General features: G+C 47.8%; 2 protein-coding genes across 3 annotated transcripts; one reads left to right on the top strand and one right to left on the bottom strand.

Moving 5' to 3' along the window:
* Nucleotides 1-848: 848 nt before the first annotated feature.
* SURF4 (surfeit 4) lies at nt 849-12454 on the top strand. Of its 2 annotated transcripts, XM_026049186.1 has the most exons (6): nt 849-942; nt 7417-7603; nt 8728-8804; nt 9370-9413; nt 9579-9765; nt 10006-12454. In XM_026049186.1, exons 1-6 carry the CDS (start codon nt 895-897, stop codon nt 10270-10272), a joined length of 810 nt encoding a protein of 269 aa, XP_025904971.1. In that variant the 5' UTR covers nt 849-894; the 3' UTR covers nt 10273-12454. The 2 variants fall into 2 exon arrangements, with proteins under 2 accessions (XP_025904971.1, XP_025904972.1); XM_026049187.1 differs by lacking the exon at nt 9579-9765 and having other exon boundaries at nt 850-942; nt 9370-9408; nt 10015-12454.
* A 566-nt stretch (nt 12455-13020) lies between these two features.
* SURF2 (surfeit 2) lies at nt 13021-15949 on the bottom strand. The gene is made up of 6 exons (XM_026049443.1): nt 15884-15949; nt 15311-15465; nt 15044-15147; nt 14408-14599; nt 13945-14102; nt 13021-13114 (listed from the first exon to the last, which is right to left on the bottom strand). The coding sequence occupies exons 2-6, from the start codon at nt 15436-15438 to the stop codon at nt 13031-13033; spliced, it is 666 nt and encodes a 221-aa protein (XP_025905228.1). The 5' UTR covers nt 15439-15465; nt 15884-15949; the 3' UTR covers nt 13021-13030.
* Between the last annotated feature and the right edge of the window lie 25 nt (nt 15950-15974).

Genomic DNA, 15974 nt, shown 5'->3' on the forward strand with positions numbered 1-15974 from the left:
GCGCGGCCGCAAAAAGCCGCGGGGGGGACATTTTTAGTGACAGGAGCCCAAGGTTTATCTACACCCTGCGGCTTTCTGCAGCAATGCTTCTGCGGATGGGGTTTTTCTGCTAAAACAGGAAGAAACCTGAGGGGAAAAAAAATAGGCCAAGCTGAGCTCAGAGAGCTGCTCCCCTCACAGAATTAGTGCAAATATTGTCCCCATCAAAGGCAGTAGGGCACTAGTACTACCTCAGGAATGCTGATAAGGACAAAATGCAGGCAGGCCTTTCCCCCTGCCCTGTATGTTACTGCCCTGGCCCTGTAAGTTAGCCCCAGGCACACAGGCTGGCTTAGCTTGTAGTGAAACGATCAGAAAGCCACAGGTTGGGGGGAGGAAGAAAACAAGAAGAAAGAAAAATGAGGTGTGAGAGGAGAGGAAGAACCACCTTTCTGCAGCCCGATGTGATTTCCATGTGCCGCCACCCTGCTCGTCACCACAGCCACACAAACACCCCGAAATTAAGACAGGGCAAGGAAAAAGGGGAAAGTAAAGGAAAAGCGATTTATTTATAGTTTTATTTTAGGATTTTTTTAATTTAGGAAACCGGTCATTCTGGGGCAGGAAAGAAAGAGGGAAGAGGGCAGCGGGGCGGGCACAGGGGGTCGCTCATGGCGGCCGGGGCCGTGTCCCTTCCCCCGGTCCATGCCGGGGGCCGGTCCCGCTCCTCCCCAGGCCGCGCGCGCGGGGCGGGCTCGGCCCGGCCGCCCCTCCCCGTGGCGCGCGGGCGGCGGCGGCGGGCGCTGCTGCTTCTTTAAGAGCGGGGCCTACGTGGCAGGCGGAGCGGGCGGCCTTTCCTGCGGGCCGCGCGCGCGCACGCAGGGTTCGGGCCGGCTCCCCTCGCTGCGCTCCGCCATGGGCAAGATCAACATCATGAGCACGGCCGAGGACTTCGCCGACCAGGTGCGCGCCGCGGCCCGGTCTGGGCTCCTCGCCGGCCCTGCTGGCGACCGCCATGGCGGCCGCCGCCTCCCTCCCTCCCTTCCTTCCTTCCTTCCTTCATTCCCCGCCGCGGGGCCTGGGTCTCCTCCCGCCCCGGCCGAGGCCGAGCGGGAGCTGGGCGCGTTCCCCGGGAGGGTAGGGCGGAAAAGGGCAGGATTCAGGGGGGAAACGTGGCGGGGGGAATGTCGGCCCTGGTGCTTGGAAGGCTGGAGGGGAGGGGGCGGCTGCATGGCCGTGTCGGACGCTCCCTTGAGCGCAGGTTTTTGCGGTAAAGCCGCAGCTTAGGGCCCCGTCGCGCACGAGATCAACGCTTGCTCGAGCACCTCCGTTCCCCCCGGGACAGTTTTTAGGCAGCGCTTTCCCCGTCGCGCTGATTCATCAGTTAGGCAACGTCCCGCTCGGAGCTGCGGGCGGGCGCGCGGGATCCGCGTCACGGCCCGCGGCCGCCGCCGTGGCCGAATCCCGATGGGAAAAGCCGTTCCCGTTTCCTGCCCACCCCCGGATGGGTGAGTCGGGCTTAGAGCCCCAGCGCCTCGGGCCTGCGGTCAGACCCAGCCCCAGGGCTGCCCGCATCCTCCACTGCTTAATCCTCTCTTCTGGGAGAAGAAAGTAAATTATTACTTGAGTTATTTACCAGAACTTACACCACCTGTGCGCTACCTTATTTTAACACATCTGTTATTGCCATGGAGCTATTTCTAGGCATCTCTAATGCATCTTCCCCCCACTACTAAAAGCTTGTTTGTCCAATAAAAAATAATTAGCCTCTCCCCAAAATAAGTCTAAATGGGATGACTGAAATAAAGTGTGGCCAAGCACAAATAAAGAGGAGTCTTTGCTTTAGTCGCAGAGCCTGGAGTTCGCTTCTCAGCCGTCAGGTTGCAAAACAACTTCTAGGACTTTGCAGGAAGCCAACTTGTCAGATAACTCTGGTTCCAAGTAACTGCCCCCTTGCTCAATCCCACACTCAGTCCTGTGTCTGCTGCTAAAACTCTGTATCACACTAATACAGCTCCAGAGGTTTGTCTAGGAATATCCCTGCGCTTAGATTGCTGACATGTAGTGTTAAGGAAGCCATTAGTTCTTCTAGAACAGAATATTGGGAGGGGAATTAGGCCAAGGCCCCTCTTGGAGGAGGAGGTACTGAAACTTCTGCAGCTCTGGGAGCTGCTCTCTTATCAGTAATCTCGTTCTCTTCCTATTTAAGACCTATCAAATCTTACTTTCTGTAGCATCACAAAACCCCATGGAAAATGTTGCAACTATTTCAGTGGCTTGTCAGTAAATAGTGAATGCCTCACTTCCCTCACAAAAGGGAGGATCATTTGTTCTTCAAATGAACACAATGGTTTAATTTTTCTGCCTATACTGTGATTTCCCCTTTGAAAGAGTAGGAGCAAGTGGCTCTTAACCCACGAGTGAGGTGTCCGCTGGGGATGACCTGGGTACCAAAGGCTGTCCTTGGATCTGAGCCTCTCCAGCAGCTCCTGTGTCTGCAAGGGCTGGACCCACGTCTTCCCAGGCCATGTTCCCCTTTCCTCCCTGTGCTCTAGCACTTACCAATGCCAAGCTGATGTGGCAGAAGGCTGTAAGGGTTCAGTTATCTTGCTGTTAGGCCAGATGGATGCCAAGGGCTAAGGGAGTGATGCAGAGGCAGAGCTGGGGCGATAACGGGCTGGATGGATTGCTCCTGCTGGGAGATAGCCATTAATTTAACTTGGTGATGGCATCATTTGTACTCAGCAGGTGCACAGAACAGCTGGTGAGAAGGGGAAGAGGTTTGGAGACCTTCCTTGGCTCCAGAAATCCCTGTTTTCTCAGGGCCAGGTTTGAGGGCCGCAGCAGAGCGGGCAACTATTTGATGTCAGTGTGTTCAGGGTTATTCTTAGGTCAGGTGGGCTTGCTGGTTTGGGTGAGATCTGCTTTTTGGATTAAAGTGTGGGAAAAACTTTTAAGGATTGTTTAATATCTAGGTGATGTGCACTACAGACAAAGGGAGTTCTTGGTTCAGATTGATGCCCAGCTCTAGCCCATACGGGGTGTTTTTGTTGTAACCCCAGTCCAATATTATGAAATTAAATAACTTGCATATCCAGAAGTTAAGCTTCTTTAGGGATCTCTGCTAAAATATTGCATATTAAGCCCTTCAGAGCAGTCCCCAAATGCTGCTGTCATCCCCATAGTGCACATGGCTGTACCCAGGCCCCGTGCTGGGCCTAGACTCATCACGTACGGTTACAGAATTGGTTCCTTTTCCACCTCCCATAAGAGAGAGCAAATCTCAAGCAACTCTTCCAAGTGTCTGTAATAATCTTTGGGAATGTGAGTGCTCAGGATTTCTGTCGTTTTAGAAAAATTTATGTCACCAGCATTTATGTTGGAGAATTAAACAAACCCCCTGGAGTCTGGTTCTTCCTTACAATCCTTTCACTGCAGTACAATGACTCAATAGTTTCCTTGTGTTTTTGTCTGTTTAATTCTCCAACATAAATGCTGGTGCACATTGTTCAACTAATTGTAACATCTTGGCATCCTATTTCACAGAAAACAGAATGGAGAGGAAAAAGCTGCATTATAAGTTCAAACTCTTTGGTTGCATTTTATTATTATTTTAAAGAACTGAGAGTGTGATGTCAGTGCACTGATTCTTTATGGTTATAAATCAAGTGTTCTATTCCTGTTAGGCTAGAAAAGTTAGAATTGTCCCATGCAAAGTGATAGAAAAATGCAGTATATCAGTAAGATATTCTATTTTAAGGACTTGTTTAATAAATAGCACTTAGTACTTTAGATAGATCCTTCCCCCCGCGCCACATACATTAGAAATGACAAATGTCTTACAAAGTCTTTCTGCCACTGAAAGCATAATTAAGATTGCTAGAAACTTTCTCATGGGTCAGAATTGTGTTCTTGCCCTCGGAAATAAACACTTGCATTTATTCCCAGGATTCAGGTTCTGTTTTAGCTACAACATGTAGGTGCTGGTCTGATGTGATGGGCGTTACTGTCCTTAAGATCGCTAGGTGGGATCATCTTAAGTGGAGCTCTGCAGGTCGGTGGAAGAAAGTGACTTCCTGAGTTCATATCCTTATCAGTGCTTGTAATATATAGTTAGGTGACAGCAAGGTTTCCTGCCTGTGCATTGGTCTTAAAATATCTGTAACGGTGATATGGCTTGTCTGCATTTAGGAAAATGGGCAGGGATTAATCACTCTCAAATTTGAGAGTTAGAGGTAGAATATATATTTTAGAAAGAATGTCAAACTCAAAATAGGATCACTTTGCCTCTCTGCAGACTTTTTTTTATGAGTTTGAGTATTTCAAGCCTCCTTTTGGAAACGATTATAAGAATTTTGATTTAGAGATTTCTGGATCTTGTTGTACATCTTTATTAAACTAAGAAGAGTATTTAATCTATCTTTACTCTCATAATCCCATTAGGGGGGGGAAGTGGCAAACATACACCCTCTGGTATGTGTTACTGACTTGGCCCGTAGCACAGAACCAGCTGTTCTTCTTTAGTAGCTCTAGTGCAGGTATTTTGTAATCTTTTTGCCATTTTTGTCCTATTCCAGAGACGTCATGTTTCTAATAAACCACACCGTTCTTAGTTAAACTGCTGAAGTAATTTAGTACCCAAATCTTCTGTAACGTTGCAATCACTTTTGGTATATTTTTCTCGTCATCATCATAAAATTGCTCTTTTCCTCTTCCAGATCTTCATGGCTCGTTTTCCTCTTTGCTCATACAGTCTCTGAAGCTGATTTATTTTACACTTGCTGTGCACAGCAGCTTCAGTTCTTGTCTCCACCTGACTAAATGTAGCTCCCTTGTGATGGGGGCCCGAAGACGGTGTGTGTGATAAGGTTGCTTAGCACTGTGCCTGCCTTGGGCTTCAGTTTTCCTGACTTGTCTTCAGCTGATTGGGTGCTCACGCTTGCGTTTAATAGGTGTCATAGATTGTAAATGGAATTTAATGCTAAGAGCAGGTAAATGTTAAATGACCCTTTGGCTTCTTTGCCTAGACTCCTGACAGTTGCTTGGCTTCAAAGGAGGGGAAGATAAGGCTAATCCAAAATGTGTTTTGCTGCAAAATCAGCAAAGATGAGGAGTGGAAGGAAATACCCTCTTGAGCACTTGTTTGTGCGTGGTGCTCTTGTCCTTCCCCTCGCTTCTCACCTTTCCACAGGGAGAGTTTTCCCCCCATGTGGATTCTCAGCAACTGCTTTCTTACATCTCCCTCTCCCACTTCACCTTCCTAGGCTAAAGCTGCCCTTTCTGTACCTTGGTGCAGATAAGGGACCTTGGGGACCTTTAAGATATCTCTTTCTTTTTTGGTACTCTTTCCAGAATAACTTTTATCCCTTGTTTTCCACATCTCAGTTTACAACTTTCCTCTTTTCTTGGTTTCACTATGTGTCTCTTTCAGTGACAAAGATTACAGGAACATGTCCCAACTCATTCATCCAACTGTTAACGTATATTAAAAAAAAAAAAAGATAGCCTGAAGTACCAGCACTTAATCAGAGCAGGGCTGCTCTTAAAATGAACTTGATTGACTGGAATCTCGACCCTTAGACTCTGGGTGCCTGCAGAACAACTCACAGGTGTAGTTTGCTCTGATATTAACTGTTCAGCATGTTTGCTGGATGTTCTTTTTTTTCCTTTCTCCCAGTAATCCTCAGCTACGCAGCAAGCAGTGCTTGTCATTTGCATGGGGTTTGGAACAGCCTTGAGTACTTACAAATGACAGTGACAAGAACAAACTTCCAGAAGTGGCTTCAGTTTCTTGCCACCTTTCCCCGCATTCCCTTTTCTCCTGAAACCACACAGCAGTGCCAGGGCTTAAAAAATCTGTCTAGAAATTAAAACTGCATCAGTTGTATTGTCTAAGGAGAAGACGATGTAAATACTGAACTGTGAAAAGAAGAGGTTTCTCTTCCTCTTTTTTAGTATTGCTGAATGCTGTCTGGAAAACATCTCTACGCGTCTTGGTTCCTCCTCCCTGTTTCTTGTGCTTAGAGTATTCTAATACTGCATAAAATGTATGAATCAGTGTGTTTTATGACACGTTGGACTTTGTGTGGGTTAATAGGATTTTATCAAATGGCTGCTCCTCCTAGTTCTAAAGCAGGAGCCTCGGCAAAGCCTGGCAGTTCTGCAGTAAAACTTGTGACGAGTGTATTTATTTTTACAAGTGTCAGCCTGCCCAAACTGTTCCTGTCATCTGAAGGTAGAAACCTGCTGGATAGTCTCTTAAAAGCTAATTTTAGATTAAATTTGCATTTGTCATTTAGTGCTGTTCATGAAAAATACCTCCAGTATACACTGACTCCAAATGTCTCCTCCTAGTGATTTGGCTGAGCATAATCAGTGAGTGAAAGGGAGCAGCCGGGTGCTAATTTCCTTCAGGATTTGCATTGCTGCTTTGAGCGTAAGTCTCTGTTAAATAACCAGCTATGGCACTTACCTGGTTGAAAAGGAGTTAACTGTGCCACAAAGCACGTATGTTATTGCCAAATTGAGATAGTGAATAACTTTGTCTGGACTCGCCTGCTCTGTGGGGCTGCATGGTGTGCAAGAGCAGATGCTCTGTTTGTTTCTTTACACCTACAATAGTGGCAGGGCAAAAGAAACAGTGAGTTTACAGGATGAGGGGGCTTGTGGGACAAGCTACAACTTGCAGTCCCACTCTGCTGCATGATGATGTGACTTCTTTTCAACTACTACGCTGGATTTCCCTTATTTTATCTTTCTGCATAGAATGTTACTTTTTATGGCTGTAGAAACTCTGTGCAGAGGAAGAGGCTGTACTTTGCTTCAAGAGTCACACTGATCTAGCAGCAGGTCCCACAGCCCTGCTCATGCTCAGCTCCGGTGCCTGTCAGAGCTGTTGCAGAGAGCTCTGCTCAGCAGAAATCTTATTAATGGTTTTTAATCTTTATAGTTAGCCTTCTGCAGGCTTAGCTCACTGAATCAGCCTGTTGCAGGGTGCTGAGTGCCTGGGCACGTGAGTGGGAGTAGCGTTGCCCTTTCAGCTCCTGGCAGCCTGGTAGATCAGTTGAGCTGTAACATGAAACCATGAGATCGATAAACTAAACCCAAGGTCAGCCCTCCTCTAGTGTGAGTCCTATCAAAACACTGCTCCTGCCACGCAGAATTGTGCTGTCTCATTCCACTTACCTTGCCCAAAACAGCCTCACTTAGAGCATAGAAATTTCCCCCTCTTTCTTTTCATCCTTCTCTTTCCCCCAAGTGTCCCGAGTGCAGAGCAGAGGAGCGCTCCGCTAGATCCAAACCCCAAGCACGGCTGTCTGTGGACAGCAGTGACCCTGCGCCTGCAAGGACTGTCGCCCCAGAGCCCGAGCGGTGCATGGACCTGTTGTGCTTTGGGTACCCCCTGCCCTCCCCGCTAACTGTGCTGTCTACCTGTAGTTCCTGAGGGTGACGAAGCAGTACCTACCCCACGTGGCCCACCTGTGCCTCATCAGCACCTTCCTGGAGGACGGCATCCGCATGTGGTTCCAGTGGGGCGAACAGAGGGATTACATCAACAGCACGTGGAACTGTGGCTATTTCCTGGCCTCCATCTTCGTGTTCATAAATCTCTTTGGACAGCTGAGTAAGTGGCTCTCAGGCTGTTGCGGTGGATGCTGGAGTGCTGCAGTGTGGGGCGCGTGGGCGCTGTGAATCACCTAAGCACAGGACACCCCTGATTTCTCAATAGCCACTGGCAGCTTAGAACTGATGCTCCTGCAAGGAGCAAATGGAGAGAGGACTCCCGATTGACCTGTTTCAGTCTTTCCTGGAAATAGACTCAAAGTTCCCCTTGACTCAGTACCTCTGAGTCATCAGGGATGCCAGGAGTCCATTAGGACAGCCTCTTTTCAATTCTCTGCATACATCTATTAATAAAACCCTGAATTTTCTGCATGAAATACTGTTCTCTTAAACAAAGCAATGTAAAGACTTTCTCAGCCTACCATTTTAATGGAGGTTAATCTGAATGGACAAAGCTTCCTCTTCCAGTAGGAGGAGACACACCAGCATCAAGACAGCAGTGATCTTGCATCTGAGATACTAAGTCTGCAAAGCCCAGGAATCAAAACAAACTAAACCCCATGGAGCTTTTGTGTGTGAGCTGGGTGAACCTCCAGCATCATTAAAGGAGAGCAAAATAAAACTTTTCCATTTATATTATGTCCCTGATTTAATGTTTTTCACTGCTTTATCTTGTATTTTTTCCTGTAGAAAGCCCACTTAATTTAATCTAGTTACCAGTCCTCACTGTGGAGATAGCAGAGTGGCAAATGCTGTCAGCGAAGGGAAAAGAAGAAGCTCTTGTTCCTGTAACTCCTCAAGGAGAAGGAACATAACATGTTTATCCTAACAGCCATCCTGTATTTTTAAGTGTATATGTACACATATATAGTTGATTTTTTTTCTGTCCTTCTTAATTCTTTAATAGAGACTGTTATATAATACTGTCTGCTGGAGGCTGCATTCAACGTATGCTTATCCTTTGTGGAATAAGGGGTTACTTCTGGCAGCACTGAAAACCAAGAATTGTTAGAACATCTTTAAAAGTGATTTGTCTCATGCCATTAATATTTCCTACCTGATGCTCTTAGTGGCATAACTGAAGTAAATCTTGAGTCCGGTAAAGTTCAGAACAAGTCTGCTTTCACGTGGCATCCTTTCCTCTGAAGCTGTAAGTGTAATTATGTTCAATTTTCCCCACCTCAGGTGGCTGTATCCTGGTACTCAGTAGGAACTTTGTGCAATATGCCTGCTTTGGACTGTTTGGAATTATAGCATTACAGGTAGGAGGCTTTAAATCTTAACAACTTCTATATCCCATCCTTCAAATCATCCCTCTAGTGCCCATACCACCAATGCACTAAAGTATAACCCACAGTCCTGGAGTTCTCCTCCACTCCAGCCTGATGCCAGTGGCACTGAGCTATTTTGCTGCTTCTATTCTTGATGTGACCAATGGGTCCTTGAATGCAGGAGCCATCAGTGAGTGTTTGATGTTGCTTCAATTTTGAACCTTGACCAGATAATCAGAAGTAACTTGCTGTTACCTGCGTGTCAGAAACCTCCCAAATGTGGAAGCTGCAGTTGCTTTGGCCTTCAGTATGCAAAGGACTGTCTGCATCAGAAAGAGTCCCGACTAATAGTAGCCTTCCTCACCCAAACCTTTTTGATCAAAGCACAAAATAGTCCCTCTCCTCACCAATACACAAGGCTCTGTTCATGTATCATTGTTTCCTTTAGTATCTTATACTTCTAACGGGCTTCTGCATTGGGCTGTAAATGGTGTAGTGTACATTCAGAATTTCAGTGCATTTTAGGGTGTTCTAACATCTACTGTTCTTTGCCTAGACTATTGCGTACAGCATTCTATGGGACCTGAAGTTTCTGGTGAGGTATGTCTGCTTTTAAACTTTGTAAAAACTCCTGTCTCTCACTGACAACCACTGATAGAAAATAATCTTCAAACATGCATAACTTTTTGAAGAATTTATCTTTAAACTTAAAGGTTGAGACAAACTGTCATAGTAAAATTCTGCTTCCCATTGCTCTTTCCTCAGGAACCTTGCCCTCGGGGGAGGCTTGCTGCTGCTTCTGGCCGAGTCGCGCTCGGAAGGGAAGAGCATGTTTGCTGGGGTGCCCACCATGCGGGAAAGCTCTCCCAGACAGTACATGCAGCTGGGCGGCCGCGTGCTGCTGGTCCTCATGTTCATGACGCTGCTACATTTCCACCTGAACTTCTTTTATGTAAGTAACTAAGGGTAAAAGTAGCAGTAAAGAAGCTGGGGAGTTATAGGGCCTCAATGCTTCTCGCTTGTGTCTAATTTTTTTTCCCTTTTTTGGTAAAATTAGTATTTAGGACAAAACTATTATCAGATCATCTGTGCCACAGCAGACTGTTCTGCAGAACTTGCTCGTGCTATGTTCTGCCATGTGCGTATCCATTTCCGAACCATGTTGTAACCCTGTCTCTTTCTCTTCCTGCAGATTTTGCAGAACATTGTGGGCACAGCCCTGATTATCTTAGTGGCAATTGGCTTCAAGACTAAGCTGGCTGCCTTGACGCTCGTCATCTGGCTCTTTGGCATCAACATCTACTTCAATGCCTTCTGGACCATCCCAGTGTACAAGCCCATGCATGACTTCCTCAGATACGATTTCTTCCAGACCATGTCTGTAATTGGAGGGCTCCTCCTCGTGGTTGCACTGGGTCCTGGTGGAGTCTCCATGGATGAGAAGAAGAAAGAGTGGTAACAGGAGCAGCAACACTTCTTGGGACATAACATATTAAGTCCAGAACTGATTCTCTATGGATTCAACAAAAACTGCCAGCATTTTACACTACATGCCCCCTTCTTATTAAAGGCACAGATGTTTCAAGAATTTGATTTACAGTGGCACCAGTAATCTGATAGATAAAGTCCCACTTCAAGGAATGTTGCCTAGGTTTATTGTTCTAACTTCCTAGAATTGGAACTAACCCAAGGAGCCTGCACTTCACTGATGCATCAGTGAACTGCAGTTGCTGTTTCTGTCAGCAGTGTTTTAATTGGAAGTACTGAGAGCAGATACAGCAGTTTTGCTCAGTGCTGTTGGGTTTTAGCTGTAACTCAAGTAGGCCCCTCTCTCACCCTCATCAGAACTGTGTTGTGTATAAGGAGCTCAGCTGCTGGTTGTAGCATCGCTTCTCTGAGTGGAAAACAGCATCAAGAGAACATGCTGTTATGTAGCTATGTATTTTTTTTGATAAAATGGTATTATAGGCCTCTGAGAAAGGAGACTTTTATTGCTGCCATGTAGAAGGCAGAAAGGAGACCCTGGAAGTAGCTGTACCCTTCTTTAGGTGAGAAAGAGAGGTTTTCTAATGCTAAGGTTCACAGTACTGTTCTTGAGGGGAGCAAGGGGAAATTCTGTATTGCTCATCAGATTTCAAGAAGGGAGGGGGAAGCGACTTCTGAAGAGACTGAATATTAGATTCTAATAAAATTCTGTGCCAAATAACTCTTTATTCACTGCTCTGTCCACAACGATTTTTTCCTCCTAAATTTCCACTGTGGGAGCCAAGTTGTGCTCCAGCTCCCACAATAAAAGGTCCTTTCTGCTATCGACCAGCCCCCTTTTGTGTATGCCCCAGATCAGGATCTGAACTACAGGTTGTTACTGGTGACAGTGTCTTTAAGAGCTACGCAAACTCCCCCTGCCCTGTTTTGTTTTTAACTCTTGCCCTCAGTAGATGCAAGTTGAGCGCAGTCAGTCTCCGAATGTGCAGCGCTCTCTGCTTCCCAGCCTTCCGTTAGCTTCTCTGCTGCAAAAGCTTCAGGTGACTGAAGAGCTGGAGTGCTCCTGAGCTGAGCCCAAGCCCCTTCTCTGCAGCATCTTGGACCACAGTGAGGTGTGGAGAGAAGAAGGTGGCAGAAAGGTAACGGTTCTTGCTGAAGAACACAAGTACAAAAGCTGTGCAGTGAACACGCCGTCAGGAGTGGGTAACCTGCACCTTCAGAGGGAGGAACTCTGGCTTAATGGTGAGGAGAGATAAAAAACCTGATTCCACCTCTCAGTGCCACCACCTCTGTGCCATGAACATGCTCTGTTAGTGCTGCTAGGAAGAGAAATTGTTTTTCTTATCCTCTGCTAGTAAACTTGGGTGAGCCTGTTAGCGTAGATCACAAAAGCATTTCAGGTTCCAGAGAGGAGAGGTTAGCTTGCTAACATTGCACTGTTGTCTCCTTCAAGAAAGCTGCTCAGCTGCCTGTCAAGGAGTCATTCAGCCGAATGCCTCCTGCAGGGACTAGTGCCAGGCTGTCTGGTAGGGCCACTAACGGTTCAGCTTAGCAGTTAGAAAACTCCGCTCGGAAGGGATGGCAGAGAGAGGGCATTTCCGGTTGTTAAACCAGTGATTTCATCATTTTAAGGGGAAAAAAAACCCCTACGTGCTGCTGCTGAAGAAAGCTTACTGGTTTGGGGGGAGTAGACTGGAGAGGAAACCAGCATAGGTCACAGGGAAGGCTTCTTCCTCTAAAATAGGTTTTGCAGGAGAGAATTTTTCACCTCGAGTGTTCCCATTGTGCCTGTCTCTTCACAGCAAAACAAACTGGTCCTGTCAACTCCTGATATGCAACCCGGGATCTTTTTGCTTCATTTCCCTGCAGTTTCTATAAATAGCTATTTTTGACTATATCAAAGCAGCCCTTCTCACATATCTGTTGATGTTCATACTATTTATAAACTGAATAGCAGACACAAGTTTTGTAAGAAGCACTTGGTTAACTATTCCTTTTTTCCTTCTTTCTTTGCATTATGTCTAAGAAGGTGGATGACTGACTAGTCTGAATCACTGACTAGATTCCTCCTTGTGAAAATGAAGTCCAGTAAAAGACAAATCAGTTGAGGTACCAGACAAGGGAGTGATATTGTCCCTTCGAGTAGAAGTCTTACAGTACAATAGGGGCCCAGTCAGGTGGAGGGCATTTTAAGACACTTCCAGGCAGCACAATATCCCAGCTTAACTAACTGTGAGTCCTGATAGGGAAAAGTGCAGTCTTATACACACTGCTGTATTCATTTATCTCCCCCCAAATACCCTGACCTCTCCTAGTGGCTGTGAAGCTCTCACAAACAGGATCTTGGCTATTGATTGGCTCTGCAAAGTGTTCTGGAATTCATTCTGAATATATTTTTGCTTTCTACGTGGAAAAAAATAAGTAAATTCTCATTTTATGCTGTATTTTGTACCTTAGTTGTGTTTGAAAATGTTTTGATTTTTGGAAACAATCAAAATAAAATAATGGCATCTTTGTATCCACTTGGAGTGTGTGAGCTGGTGACACCGCATAGCTTTGTTACCTGGAGAAGCTGGTCCAGGATCCCATGAGCTTTCTCTTCCACTCACTGAAAAAGGGGGATGCCTTTGGGAAGCAAGCACTGTAGACAAGCTTGTGCAGCCTCTACAACTGTTAAACACCAGGCTTCAGGCCATAGAGGGTTTTTCTTTTTTTTTTTTTTTCCACAAAATTTATTTGCCAGTGGTGGCTTTCTTGAATTTGGGGGGTTTTCCATGATGCCTCTTAAATTTCTTCGTTAAGGCATGTGGCTGTTTCTGTGGAGAGAGAAAAACAGTTTTATTTTCTGGAAAAAAAAAAAAAATCAACTGCAGCCCTGCCTGAGCTCAGTCTAAACTTCTTTAAGCCATCTCCTGTGGCAGGTGAGACAGGATTAAGCTGTCTCAGTTGCAGAGGACATGGGGCCAGTGAGGACATGTCCCTGGGGCAGGGATGTGAAGTAGCCCCCCCTTCTCCAACAGGCCCATGGTGGTTTCATTAGGCACAGACACTAACAGCCTCCCCCTGGAAATGATTCTAAACCAGTCAGTTTGATGCAGTCAGAAACAGGGAGAACCGCAGCCCCTCCGCAGGGCTGCCATTTAAAGGCTTATGTGTAGTTTATGGACGTAGCATCTAATCCAACTGCTTCCCAAACTGCAGAGGATAAGGATGTATCCTCCTGCAAGCACATCCAAAGGCAAAGCATTAACGGCCCCTCAAAAGAGGGGAAGAAAAAAGAGCTACAAGGACTAAACTGCATCCTGTAACTTGCATTCACAAGGTTTAACCAGCCTGCAGGGGGAACACAGGACCCACATGATGCACTCGATCTCCCTCTTAAAACAGTGTGCAGCAGGAGTCAAACAACTTCGATACAAATACATATAAGGGCAATAACATCCTTAGTTAGAGCAGACGGGGTCTTTACTGGCAGTAACCCACTCCTCAGGATGCAAGTTAGCGGCTGCCGCATGGACAAAGTCTCCCAAACATCTTTGCACCTCCTGCTGCTGCTTCTCTCACGGCAGTGGAGGACACAAAGGCCACGGGGCAGGAAGGCTGTTCCAGGCTCTGCTGCTGTCACGGGTGGCAGGGAAACTCCTACCTTGCCCCTCTTGTTGCCAGCTGCTCTGCTAACGTTCCTTCTCCCGCTGCCCTCTCCGTCTGCAGCACCGTTCTTCCCGGCCACGTCTTCCTCACTGTCTGATGCGAAGCCATTGGTGCTTTGGGGAGCTGCTGGGCGTTTTTCTGGGAAGAGTTCAGCTGAAACAAGAAGGGAGCTGCTGAGGAGCAGCTGCCTCTGCAGTAGGCTGCTGTTTCCACCTAACCTTCATGTTGGGGGAAATCAACAAAGTGGAAGTGCTTAAGGAAACAAATCCCATAGGATTTTGCAACCTTCCCTTTGCATTTTGTGATCCGAGTCATTCAGCAATAACTGCTATTTTATGTTTGGTCGTGCCAAGCTTTTCCCCAAAAGCTTCCCAGAAGGCAGCAATATAAAGAGGCCATAAGAAAAAACACCCTAATGACCCCGTTAAGATACAGACTACAGCAGCATTCTTACTCACGTGGGTACAGGTCGCTCATGCTGTCGTCTGTCTCCTCTCCATCCTCGTCACTGGACTTGGGCTCCCAAAATTCCTCCTTTCTGTAAGGGCGCCCGCTCCCGTTCGCCTGGTCGTCGGGACGTCGCCTCTGCTGCCGCCTCTGTCTCAAGCAGGCAGGGACGTACTCGACTCCCTCCTTCTGGCACTCCTCATCTAATCACAGGAGATGCAACCAGCAATGAGCAAGGATACCCAAGCGCTGCATTCTTCATTTCCAGCTACATTCTGTATTACATACGACTTGGAAGCATGTTAAGCTCTAATGCACATCTATATAATCGAGACTGACATTATAGGACCATAAAAGAGCAGATTTTAATAGAGAAACTGCTGGATGCAAGAGCCACCCTCTCTGGGGAAGCTTTAGAGCCACTCATTTCAAGTAAAAATACTCCAAGGCATTTGCCCAAGAGGTCCATTGCTCCCTGCACCTGGGATGTTCCTTCCCAGTTGAGAAGCACACACAGCAACAGCGCTGCACAACACCGTCCGTCAGCAGAAGACTTACCCGCTCACTGCACATGGAGTAACTGGAATCACAAAAACTTAGGGGAAAAAGAAAGGTTGGATGGCTGTATCTTCAGAAAAACAGCTTACATCTTTTGAGGGCCTTCTGATAGCGCTTCCCTTGGACGTGACGCAGCACGTGCTCCGGGAACTTGTTGATGTGCCTCAGAGTGAGCTTGCAAAACAGCTGGTGCCTTGGAAATGCGGGAAGAGAAGGAGCAGAGTTCAATCACACCGTTATTTCATAATCTTTCACTTTTAAGCACTATGGCCACAATTAACGAATGCTTTATAAGGACTTTCCCAGCCCACCAAGCCCATAGACGCGCGGGGCCCCGCGCCAGGGAGGCTACGCACGGGTTCTTGGTGCTGGGCACGACGTGGGGCTCGAAGCTGCCGTAGTCAAAGCCGCCGGCCGCCCTGGAGAGCCGCTGGTACCTCCTGCCCTTGGTGTAGGCCTGCAGCTCGGCCAGCCTGCAGGGCATCTCGTGGCCCGTCAGCCGGCACCGCACCTGCAGGGGGAAAAGGTCCAGACACGGGCTTGTTAGGGCTGGAGAAGACCTTTGAGATCCTCGAGTGCAACCGCAGGCCCCTCAGCACCATCCTGCCCAACCGTGTCCCTGAGTGCCGCATCCGCACGGTCCTTGTGTGTTACCAGGGATGGGGTAAGCACTCCACTTCCCCCGCAGCCTGCTGTGTCTGCCTGTTGCGTCTGCCTGTTGCGTCTGCCTGTTGCAGCTCCCCCCAAGCCCCGAGTGCCGCAGAGGGACAGAACCCCCGGGACAGGGAGTTCCTGGGGATGCTCCCCGAGCCCAGGGGCCCTTCCCAGGGCTCCCCGCAGCTGCCCTGGGGAGCCCGGGCCGCGAGCGGAGGCAGCCCGGCCCGGGAGCCGCGCGGGGGCGGCCGCAGCTCCCCCCCGCCAGGCCGCACCTTGCCCGTGCCCTCGAGGCCGAGCAGCGGGTGCTGCCGCAGGAAGAGCCGCACGTCGCGGGGCAGCTCGGCGGGCGGCGCGGGCCCGGGT

The sequence above is a fragment of the Nothoprocta perdicaria genome, unplaced genomic scaffold (assembly GCF_003342845.1).
Source record: "Nothoprocta perdicaria isolate Ctin4 unplaced genomic scaffold, notPer1 scaffold_6, whole genome shotgun sequence".
NCBI lineage: Eukaryota > Metazoa > Chordata > Aves > Tinamiformes > Tinamidae > Nothoprocta > Nothoprocta perdicaria.